This window comes from Elephantulus edwardii, unplaced genomic scaffold (assembly GCF_000299155.1).
Source record: "Elephantulus edwardii isolate Elephantulus edwardi_28Jun2011 unplaced genomic scaffold, EleEdw1.0 scaffold00001, whole genome shotgun sequence".
Classification (NCBI taxonomy): Eukaryota; Metazoa; Chordata; class Mammalia; order Macroscelidea; family Macroscelididae; genus Elephantulus; species Elephantulus edwardii.
The window spans coordinates 1,113,376-1,125,248 of NW_006399751.1; the positions used below are offsets into that span (position 1 = coordinate 1,113,376).

Consider the following 11,873-nt stretch of genomic DNA (forward strand, 5'->3'; position numbering starts at 1 on the left):
TCTAATGAAAGAGAAAGGAGGTCTAAAGCGGCCAAGAAATAAAACTGGAGAGAAGAAAAGACAAATTAATATTATCAACTTTCAACTCGCTGCCATCGGGTCAAGACAGACTCCTAGCTGAGCCCCCCCCCCCCAGCCCTAGGTAAGAAACGAGGCACCAGGGTGGGGCGGGCCTTGCTCTACCAGATACCAAGACACCAGATGCCAAGACTTAGGCGGAAGCTCTCCATGAAGGCTTTCAGTAGGTGTGGTATGAACGATGCGTACAAGATTCAAAGTGCACGCTGTCACTTTTGAAATCTAGGTAAAAAAGAATAGGAAGCTTTTCTTTTCCCCCTAAAAGTTTGAACTTGATCCTGAGGGTGAACTCTCCAGTGGCAGCCTGGCCAGACTCCCGTCTGCTGCCCCTACTCACTTTTCTTTTCGTGCTGGGAGTCCCGGGCATGTTCTTGGGCGCGTCCACCCACTTGACCGTGTGCCTCTGGTCATCCCAGTCGGGGACCTGGTCTGTAGGGAGCTGAAATGCGATCTTGGACAGCTTGCACTTGACCCTCATCTTCGTCAGGGTGATGGGTAGATCTGACTTCAGGGTTACCATTATGTCCTTGGCACAGCCAGGGTGGACATGGCCCACCTGAGGAAGAGCCTCGTATTAGTATTTTGGGGAATCTGATCTTGTTACCTGCTGCGACAGTCCAGAGAAGGGGCGGAAGTCAAAACTTCGGCAAAAACATGTCTTGCACCGGTCTCCCTACTTGACTGTGCATATTGTTATTTGAGGTTTTAAATACAGAATTACTAAGATATATTTATAGGTTTTTAGAATTAAATACAATCATGAGAACAGCAGTGACTAACATCTAGCAAACTGGTCCTCATGTCAGGAACTACCTTTAACTTTTTACCCCATTCTACAGGTCTCCATGGCAACCCTAGGAGGTATGTACAGCTCTTACCCCATTTTACAGACATGGAAACTGAGGGCAGAGAATTGAAATAATCTGCTCAAGCTTATATCCTTGTTATTTGATGATTAGGGGACACCTGGGTGGCACTGCTTCAGATGCAATGCTCTTAACTCCTGCTCACCTTTTAATCAATATGACAGATGATGGACGGATGAGCAGTGTCCCATGGTTCTAAAAGAGTTCTCTGGGGACTCCTGCACCTCCAAGATCATGTCAGGGGCCCACGAGCTCAAAGGTGTTCTTATAATACTATTACAGTGTTCACACTCATTTTCTCCTGTCTGTATACAATGGAACCTTCCAGAGGCTACATGACATAAAGTATTAGATCCAGACACAAGCATCCAGATGCATTCCACTAAGACAGACACTAAATGGGTTTGCAAAAATGCAAAATGATGTCATTCTCTTTGCCCCTCCTTCTCCAGTGGAGCATCTGGTGGATTCAAACTGCTCACCTTCAGGACTGCAGTGCAGTTTCTTGCCCCTAGGTCACCAGAGCTCCCTAAATCATCATATATTTTTAAACACTCTCAGTTTTCATTTCCAATATGGTAACTATTGATTTAGCATATACAAAACCAGATACATACATACACTCACATATGTACCAAACATATGACAGCATCATCATGCTTTTGTCAATTAAAAAAAAATCTAAACAGTGTAGAGAGAAGAATGTATAACCCTTGCCACGCTCATGACGCATGTGTGTGCATGTGTTTCTACCTATGCAGCTCTGGGTGCCTAACTGTAAACTGAGGGCAAGAATTATTTGCTCTGCCTTTGTTGACTAATACTTTGCTAAAAAAGATAATGCTTCAAATGAGATTACCTGGTTAGATCATGCTGGGTTTTCCTCATCTGTAAAATACACATGCTAAAAGCAGTTGCCTTACAGGATTGTCGTGAAGATAAAGGAATTAAATAATGCCAAAGTCTGGGATCTACCTCAGGCATATTATAAGTACTTAATACCGTCAGCTAGTATTCAGGGTTAGCTATGCAATCTGTCAGGAAGATGAACATGAACTTGACATCCTTCCAGAAAGCAAAGCTTGTTCCAGACAGCACTCAGAGATTTACAGGTGACCAAGTCAGGTCGCTAACCCTGTGCGCTCCCCTGAAGGCCTGTTCTGAGCAGACTCAGAGACTGCAGGTCAGGTGAGCACAGGCAGTGGGTCCTGGTGCCCTGGGAGGTTGGGGGCCTTCTGGTGACACAAGGCTAGGAACTCTACACTGTCTTTGACCTTGTCCAGGAGCTTCACGAGCCCTTCACAAAATGGGATGTGAGAGGCTCACAGAGGATTTAGAAGTGAGGCTTCTGGAGGGGAATAAACTCAGGGAATTCTGAGTAAAAGTTGAGTAGGTCTTAATATGCTCAAGAGCACCGGGAACCTGGAAGAGAAAGATGCAACCAGTGATATTTTCTAGACCCCAACATTCCACAGAACCTACCAACTACTTTCATTGTTGATCAATTCCTTTTGCAGGACTAATACTCTAAGTACAACACACTCAAGGGAACACAGGTTTGCACTGTGGAATAGGACTATGGAGTCCTGTATTCATCCCTTCACGGATTCCTCAATACCAGCTTAGCAATAGCCCAGGCTAATTCTCTGCTCTTCCCCTCTGAGACTAAGGGCCTATGAACAAATGTCTTCGGCACTAGGTCTGAGAGAGGGATGGTTGCTAGGTTGTCTCCATGGGAACAGGCTGACAAAACCAAACCAGAGTGGGCTCAGGCCTAAGAGAGTCCAGAAATTCTGACTGGATGCCACTTACCCGTGGGGAGAAGGTGAGTGTAGCCAGCATGGGCCATTCGAACCGTGTCATTGTCACGTGGCTGTGGTTAGTGATCGTGAAGCTCACACTGTAGCTCCTGCCGATGTGGCAGTCTCCGAACTGGATGTGGTCCACCAGGGCAGCTAGGGGACAGAGCAGAGGGCCGGTGAGTCGCTGGGGTCTCCTCCCAGAGCCCTTCTCCCTGATGGACATCATGTCTCACCCCTTATGCAATCCTCCCCTCCTTGGATTTTTTTTATTTCAAAATCTGGAATTCTGAGCAACAAAATAATGCTCCCATCCCAGGAAAATATTTCTATCCATCCACACATCTACCATCTTTCTGTCCATCCATCCATCCATCCATCCATCCATCCATCCATCCATCCATCCATCCATCCATCCATCCCTCCACTCACAGATCTACCCTGGCCTTCACCTCCATTTCTACAATAAATACTACAAACTCTGCTTGTTCAGTGAGGGAGATCTGGTGGCCTAGTGGTAAGAAACTGAGCTGTACTCCCAAGGGGCTGTGGATCAAATCTATCAGCTGCTCTGTGGGAGAGAGTTGGGCAATCTCCTCTCATGTGATTAACTGCCCCTGAAAACCTGCTGAGAGGCAGGTATGGGTCGCTTCCGACTCATCAGTATACAACAACATGTCCCAAAATACTGCACGGGATATACTTATACTGAAAAAGTATGTATTGTTAATCTGAAAGTCAAATGCATTTTTATCTGTTACATCTGGAAAACATGTTACAGGTCTGAAAGAAAATTTCTGAACTAGAGTTTACTGCTGACTATTATTATTATGTACTTCTGGATGAGAGAGAGGGAGAGAGAGAGCGAGAGAGAGAGAGAGAGAGAACAGAGTAGGAGAGAGCACGTGACCCCCCACCTGTAGTAGAAGTGGGTGAAGTGGGAAACACGGAAGGAACGTAATATTTAACCTGCCCTGTGTATCATCATCTGATGTTGCGCTCCAGGCCTGCATAGTGATGAGAGACTACACTGTCAACCTAAAGGCAGGTGGTTCAAATCCAGTAGCTGCTCTATGGGAGAAGGATGGGCCATCTCCTGTGCAGTTTAGAAATGCTACAAATCCACCGGAGGGCCAGCTATGAATTGGTTCTGACTCCACGACTTAACAACGACCTCTTTAAAACTCCCTGCATAACAGCCAGCCACACAATTCAGGTGCTTATTGAATGCAGTGTGAAGTTACTTGGCATAAATTACCCCGGGAACTTGTTAAGATGCAGACTCTGACTCAGTTGGTCCCTGATGGGACCTGAAATTTCCACTTCTAACAAATTCCCAAAGGCCTTGCTGGCACAGTGATTAAGTGATTGACTGTCAACTGTAAGGCTGGGAGTTCAAATCTACCAGCTGCTCTGACAGAGAACAGTACGGCTTTGTTCCACAAAGACTGATGGCTATGGAAGTCCAACATTCTCTTCTGCCCTATGTGAACTGCGAAGGGTCGAAATAGACTCTACAGGAGTGTTCACGTCTTCATATAATGCAGATACTGTAGGTCCTCAGAGGTCACCTCAAGTCGGGTGACTGAAGAGATGCTCCTACAGAGCTACCCCCTCTACTGACTCAAGCCCATCAATTCTCTCAGCGTATCAAGGGCCCAAGATTCCACTGAAACAAAGACTGGGCTGAGAACGCTATTTCTAATTTTGCAGGAAACCACTCGGCCTGCTATGAACTTCTCTCTCTTTTTCAAATGACACAAGAATTGAGAGCTGCCACTTCTCCCACCTGCTATGTCATCATCCATGGAGTTCTCCTCGAGCACCTCTGTGATCTCGGAGGCATCGTGACTGGCAGCAGCCACCAGCCCGTGGATGTTGTCCAGCGTGATGTCGTCCTCATAGCCCTCTCCCACCAGGTGAATGATGGTCTCCTCGTACTGGTTGTCGACCACGGATAAGTGGACAGTGCCAGCCATTCTCCCAACCTTCTGGGACTGGAAGAGGACGTCAAATTCAGCCACCCCTCCAGGAGGGACCACGAGCGAGGCCGTGTGAGCTTTCGTTGCTGCAGAGAAGAGAGATGATTCACAATCAGGTTAAAGAAAAGATGCATCTGAGGAAAGTAGTCCTCACCTGGGAATGAGTCCTGGCTCCAAGGCCACTGGAGACAAGATAGGACAGGTGCACTCTGGCTGGGGTCACTCCCCAGCCCTAAACGGAACAGCCACTGAGCCCCATCCTGTCCTCCAGAAAGCACCCACTCTCCACCCACCTTTTTCATTTGGCCTCTTTTCCTTTGAGATGTAGATGTAGGAGGTAGTGGGCCTTCCTTTCAGGGAGAAGACTCCTAGCTGGTCCCGCAGGTCAACATGCAGCTGGCAGCAGAAAAGCAGGAATGAGAGCTGTCAGGGGCCGCTCGCTCAGAGGCAATGCCCACGAGCTTGCAATCTGGGTGTAGATATCGCCCTGTCTTTGCGGCAGCTCCCCTGCTGTTATCATGGCTAACTCTCGGATTAAAATGTCTTATTAAGAGAAGGGTAGACGAAAAGAGGATACAGGAAGAACAAAAGAAGAAAAATTAAGAGGACAGAAGATTTCGCCAGGTCAACCTTTGCAACCAGGGCGAGATATCCCGGGGAGGGAACCGGTGACCTTCCAGGTCACACAGCTAAAGTACATCAGGCTGGGGTTGCTGAGGTCTCCGCTGTTGAAAGCGGCAGTCGTGAGGTTCCTGACAGGCCCTCACAAAGCGCAGATGAGTATTCATCTCATCATTCTGCGAGGACTTGCAGGAACAGGAGTCTGCACCCCAGCGAAGAGCCCTGTCTCCTGGGTCCTAAGCGGCAGCTGTTCGAAGAACACACTGCCAAGGGAAGACAACCGAAGGGCGCACTGGCCAACCGGGAGAAAAGGGGTGCTTCTCAGACCAGTGGAAAGAAGAGAAGACGAGGGCTATTTATCTGGCTTTAAAACTCTCTTTTGTCGAGTTGATTCCGACTCATCATGACCCTACAGGGTGGTGTGTAACCATCTCATAGGGCTTCCAAGGGTGTGAACCTTCACAGAAACAAGCCACCACGTCCTCCGCCCTGAGAGGCTGCTGGGTTCGAACTAGCAGCCAAGGGTTTAACTGCCGCTGTTGTTACGTGATGTTGAATTGGAACTGGCCCTTAGCTGACCTTCCAGAGGGTTTTCAGAGGCAATTAATTAATCCCATCGGAGAAGACTGGTCATCCTTCTCCCATGGCGCAGCTGGTGGATTTGAACAGCATGCTTTCGGAATTGCAGTGCAGCTTCTTACCACTAGGCCACCAGAGCTCCCTAACCACCCCTAGGGAGCCCTTTGTCTGCCTCTGGGCATGAGGAAGTCAGTACACTGTCAGAAGCTAGTGATGTTGACACTACCATGAACTTGACTGAGCACGGGCGGCGCTGGGGTGGAGTAAGGAAGAAACAGTGACATTCCCAATGATATTTTCTTGATGGGCGTTATAAACTGGTTCCAGTGTTCACCTTAAACTGTCGTTATAAACTGGTTCCAGCGTTCATGTTAAAGATTAAACTGTCCAACATTGCTAAATAAAATGACAAGCAAGGGGAGTTAGGTGGGTGGAAGTTCATGGACCCACGAGCAGAGGCATCCTCTAAAGGCACAATGATGAAAGCAGTGGAGAAGCGGCCAGCTGGGTAAGCGCGAACAAGACACGTAACAAAAGCTCTGCCAAAACGTCTGAGCGGCATCACAGCTGCTAATTAAGTGGGTAAAGCAGAGCCGCACCCCAGCGGCAGAGAGAGCACGAGCTCCTTCAACGCGCAGCTCAAACTCAGTGAATTTCCCCTTGGTTCTCCAGACAGAAATGTGTTCTTTCAAACTCCCACAGTTCTTTATATACTACAAAAAGGAACTAAAAAACCCAACCAAATCCATTGCTGCTACGTCGATTCTGACTCAGTGACCCAGCAGGACAGAGCAGAACTGCCCCAGGGATTTCTGAGGCTGCAAATCTTTACAGAACCGGACAGCACCCCTTTTCTCTTGTGGAGCTGCTAGTGGATTTGAACCACTGACCTTTTGGTTTGAAATGGAACTCTTTAACCACTGTGACATAAAAGCTCCTTCAGTTTCTTGCATAATACTTACTAAATGTTTAATTTTTTAAAAATGAAAACACAATTTAATTTTAGAACCAAAATCCCTTTAGATGGTGCATTCCTAGCCCCCAAGTGAGGTCTCTCATTGGACTTTTCTTATTATGAAAGAAATGCTCATGACATAAGGAGAAGAAACCCCAAATCCTACAAAGACACTAAGAATACCCTTAATCCTACTTGGCTTGCTGTACACTGTTATACCTAATTCCTGGGGTGCCAGGTCGTCTGCTTCCCCCCATTCCGGGACGACAGAGGCTGTGCCTGATTCCCTTTTGCATGTGAGAGAGACATTAGCAAAAGGTGCTTAACTGCTGACTGACTCTCCTGCCCTTTCACCCTCCAGTATTACCTGGGCTGGGATGGTGCCATTATTCTGAAGGACGAGAGGAAGCATCTCTGAATGACCAAGCTGGAGCCTCTTAAAGAGGAGCAAGGGGTTTCCAAGTTGGTTATGGAGAACTGGCTTGACGACGCTCACTCGTGGGAGGTTGCCCTCTCCCACAATATCAAACAGCAGGTTTCGGGCCTTGGCCAGGTTGCTGCAGGGAACAGGAAGGCAGGGCCTGTCAGTGTGGCGCTGCAGAATGGGCTCCACAGACAGTGCCCCTTTTCAGCAGGAAGTAGCTAAGAGAATACACCATCCCCTTTTCCTTATAATCAGGGAGAAGTGTCTCTCAGGGAGGAGTGATAGGGAATGGCAAAGGACACACTGACAAAGGAGATTAATCAGAACGGGCTTTGACAAGCATTTTGGCAACTGGACAATTAAAACAGATTTTCAAGGGGGAAAAAAAAAAGAGAAACGAACTGGGGAAGAGGGTAGAGAAAATAGTGCAACAATGGATGAATGGAAACCCAAAATCTTTGCAAATGTTCATTAAAATTAATAAAATTTAATTAAAAAAAAAGAAGTGCGGCCAGCGAGCTCAACGCACAAGAGGGTGCTGGTACCTGGGCAAGCCATCCAAGGAGGCCTCGAAGATGCACTGGTAGGTCTGCATGGTCTGCGGCGTGAAGGACACTGTAGCAAAGGCGTGGGAGCGACTGGCGACACACATCTTGTTGGGTTCCACATCAAAGATATCGCTGATGCGGGCAATGGCCTGGGGAGGGGGAGCAGGGTGCATGAGGTGACACAGGGCTCATCTCGAATGCCGCTGTTGTGCACACCCTCCTGAAGCTCTGTGCTAGAGAGTCCACTGCCTGCAGAGCCACAGCCCCTGAAAGGTGCAGCTTGGATTTTCTGGGACCCATCCTTCTGCACAGCTTCCGGGGGATTCAAACCATGTGCCTTTGGAATTGCACTGAAGCTTCTTACCACTACGTCACCAGAGCTCCCTAAGTACCAGCTAAATAGATACTTATCAAAGGGAGTTCTGGCGGTCTAGTGATAAGAAGCTGCACTGTAATCCCAAAGGTTCGAGGTTCAGCTTCTGGAAGAAGGCTGGGTAATCTCCCTCTGTGCATTTATTGCCTCTGAAAACCCTCTGGAGGGTCCATGATGAGTCGGTTCTGACTCAACGGCACACAACAACAGCAGGAATGCATACTACGTCAGCTGGAGCTGGTACCAACCCCTTTGCGCCCTCTCCATGCCAGCCACCCAGCTATCTCAGAGGCATAAAGGCCACCTGGACCAGGATTCTGACTTTGAGCAGAAAGCTGGAGGCAGCCAACATGAGAGCAAGACTCACAGCGCGTTTATCTGTATAACACAGTCCCGAATAAGAGGTGCACAGCAAAGTGGGCCACAGCCAAGTGGCAGTGGGGGAAATGATGCAACAATGACTGATTATTTTTTAAAAAACGTGAACTGGGAGAGGGGAGGGAAGAAAATGTGCAACAGTAAATAGATGAAAATCCAATTTTTCCAAAAAATTTTGGTAAAAACAAAATTAAAAAAAAAGAAATTAAGAGCGAGTCACGTGCAAGCTGGTGACTAAGCGTGTACACTCTCTCCCGAATTCTGTCATCGTGAGGAAACAGGATCTCTGCAGGGTCTGACTCACAGGAAAGGCAGTGTCCAGTCAGGCACACTCTTGAGGTGGACATTTATCTCTGTGTGTCATGTAGGAAGCCTGGCTTCAAACTTCACATCCTTGGCTCTGGGACCCACAGGAAGAACACAGACTTTCCTAATGTAAACTGAGGCAATAATACAAATGCTGGCAACTACCAACAACATATGAACCCCGGAAGCGTCATGAGGGACAAATGAAGAAACACATGTGACTCTCCAGCAGGGGCCTGGCCCACAGGCCACACTCAAGAACTGCTCACCCTCTCGCCCCTTCCTTGTGACTTGCCACCCTTCGAGTCTCCTGGACTCAAAGCCCAGGAGGCCTGCCTGGAAGTGGCATTCATTTCTGAAGACATGTCTAGCTGTTTTCCAAAACTGATTCAAGACATCAATCTGCTGAATCAAGAAGTCTAGTGAATTCCAAGAAGGATGAATGCAGACTCCCCCAGCTGGCCTTCTCCCAGTGAGGGGGCTGTAAGGATGAATGCTGACCCCCCAGCTGGCTTTCTCCCGGTGAGGGGGCTATAAGGATAAATGCAGAGACCCCCAGCTGGCCTCCTCTCAGTGAGGGGACCGTAAGGATGAATACAGAGACCTCTCAGCTGGCCTTCTCTGGGTGAGGAGGCCCGTAAGGATGAATACAGAGACCTCCCAGCTGGCCTTCTCTGGGTGAGGAGGCCCGTAAGGATGAATGCAGAGCCCCCCAGCTGGCCTCCTCTCAGTGATGGGGCCATTCAGTCACATGACCAGACATTGTTGGGGAGATTGTGGGTCTCTCCACAGTGCTCTGTCTATGCCAGGCACATATTGAGTGTCTGCTGACACACAATATGCATAAAATGTACATTTTATTTCTTTGTAGAATTGTTCAACTCACATATTTAGATGTATGTATGTAATTATTGTACAAGAATAACCCTCATTTATAAGAAAATTAACTTTGTAAGCTAACTAATTTCTTACGTGGATGTTTGTCTGAAGAAAAATTTTTAAAAATTCTTATTTTTAAGACAGAATTTCTGGTTAGTGTTCTAGGTTATCACAGAGGTACCCAGATGAGACACTCATGGGCCAAATGAATGGCCCGTGACTGGGGAAAGCTTCCCAGTTATGGCCCTTAACTCCCAGCAGTCCTGGGAGCTGGACAATTCCTACTCATTACAGGCGCTCAGAGTAGGAAGCTATGGAGCTACGGAGCTTCAATTAGCCAAGTCAACAGACAGACTCGCCACCCAGCAAGGCGTGAGCTACCATTTCCCACGGGCTGGCACTTTTGGTGGGGTGTCCCTGGCTGTGCACCAACCAAGGTGGGCCTCCGACCATCCGGAGTGTCTTACCTTACTGGAGAGAGGCTTAACCGCAATGCTCACATCACAGGCAATCTTCCCCGGGTTGCTGATTTTGACCCTGGCCTTGGCCTGATGGCCCACCAGGACATTGCAAAAGATGAACTTGTTCTCGTCCTCCACAAACAGCCCTCCGCTCTCTGTGCTCTGCAGGATGTGGTGCAGGTTGGTGCTGGAGCAGATCTGATGCTCCTCAAAAATCACGGCGTTGTTGTCGGTCACGAAGGCTGGGGACGAGAGCAGACGTGAGCGGTGGCCGCCAGCTCGATTCCTGCCCGAGTTACTGACCTGGAGGCTCGGGTTCTGAGGGCACAGACTTGTAGGAAAAGTCACACAAGGGCAGGGGGTGACGGGACAATTCTATCTGCCCTCTGCTTGTAGTGTTCCTGTCGGTCACTGTACTTCATCCAGCCATTTCCTTCCAGTGAGAAAGGACAGAGTGTGAGAGGTGGGGCAGACTTAGGAACAGAAAAGGCTACAGGACGCCTCCAATCAAAGCGAGATGCCTTCTCTCTGTTTCATCCCAGTTCCTGTTGGGGCTGAGAGCTGAGTCTCAGGAGAAGTTAGGGTGTCCTCAGCTGTGACCACTGTTCGCGGATCACACGATGCCCAGGTGAGTGGCCTGTGCACTTAGCAGGGCTCCAGGTTTCTGCATCCTGTGCCACATCCCATCTCTCCATGATGTCCGGGGAACATGACTCATCTGAGAACCCAGAACCTAAGTACAGGGGCTAAGAGTTTAAAGTGGCACGTCCTCACCTGGGTGTGTCTGGTTCGTATTTACTGACAAATACAGTTGTCACTCTTAAGGTCCAAGGTTCTCAAAGACGCAGCCCTGCCCACCTGCTGGACACCACTGGAGAGCTTTGCTTGGGGAAGGCTGGGGTAAAAACTCGCATTTTTTTGAGAGGCACTGTGTGCCCCGTACCTGGCAGGCAGCCTTCGGCCAGCAGTGTGTAAGGAATGCCCGCCGGCTGGTCCCTGGGGTCTCGGTCAGAGATGTCAATGGCGAGCAACTCCTCACACCTTCCCACAGAGTCGGCCACGCAGTCCACGGTGATGACTTGCTGCCCTCCGGCAGGAATGGAGCCGAAGCCGGGGTAGATGGTGAACATGCCGTGCGAGTAGCGAATCTGCAGGACAAGGGCGGGGGTCGGGAGGCCCAGTGCTTCGCCAGGAGTCACGGCAGGGGTCTTTGCAGGTCCCGCTGGATCCTTCCTAATTCCTTCACCCCTCCTCCCTCCACCCATCAAACTCTGCGACCCTGTGGATTTCCGCCTGGCTGCCCTTGGCCTCGGCTTCCTCTCCTCCTCCACCTGGGATTTCATACACATCTTCCTACTTAGCTATTTCTACAGTAATGGTCTTATGCAGGTTCGTCCTTAGGAGACGGACACAGTTCACTCAGTCACAATGCTCTCCAGCCTTTCCCACATTGTTGTTGTTATGGGCCGTCGAGTCGCCTGCGACTCATAGCGACCCTATGTACAACAGCCCTAAACTCCGCTCTGTCCTGTGCCAGTTGCACTGTCTCTGACACTCCCATCCCAATTATCCCAGTCACTGAATCAATCCACCTCATAGAGGGCCTTCCTCTCCTGCACTGTCC

The 11,873-nt window shown here is 49.0% G+C and overlaps 1 protein-coding gene across 1 annotated transcript in view; it reads right to left on the bottom strand.

Annotated features, from left to right (window-relative positions):
• HYDIN (HYDIN, axonemal central pair apparatus protein) overlaps positions 1–11,873 on the bottom strand; it is a 294,240-nt gene that overhangs the window by 46,092 nt on the left and 236,275 nt on the right. Inside the window, exons 58-65 of the mRNA XM_006878867.1 lie at positions 11,193–11,397; positions 10,256–10,491; positions 7,850–8,001; positions 7,248–7,437; positions 5,019–5,121; positions 4,533–4,811; positions 2,757–2,899; positions 416–634 (exon numbers count right to left, since the gene is read on the bottom strand). Of these exons, the coding sequence (XP_006878929.1) occupies positions 416–634; positions 2,757–2,899; positions 4,533–4,811; positions 5,019–5,121; positions 7,248–7,437; positions 7,850–8,001; positions 10,256–10,491; positions 11,193–11,397 (1,527 nt within the window). The remainder of the gene's footprint in view (positions 1–415; positions 635–2,756; positions 2,900–4,532; positions 4,812–5,018; positions 5,122–7,247; positions 7,438–7,849; positions 8,002–10,255; positions 10,492–11,192; positions 11,398–11,873) is intronic.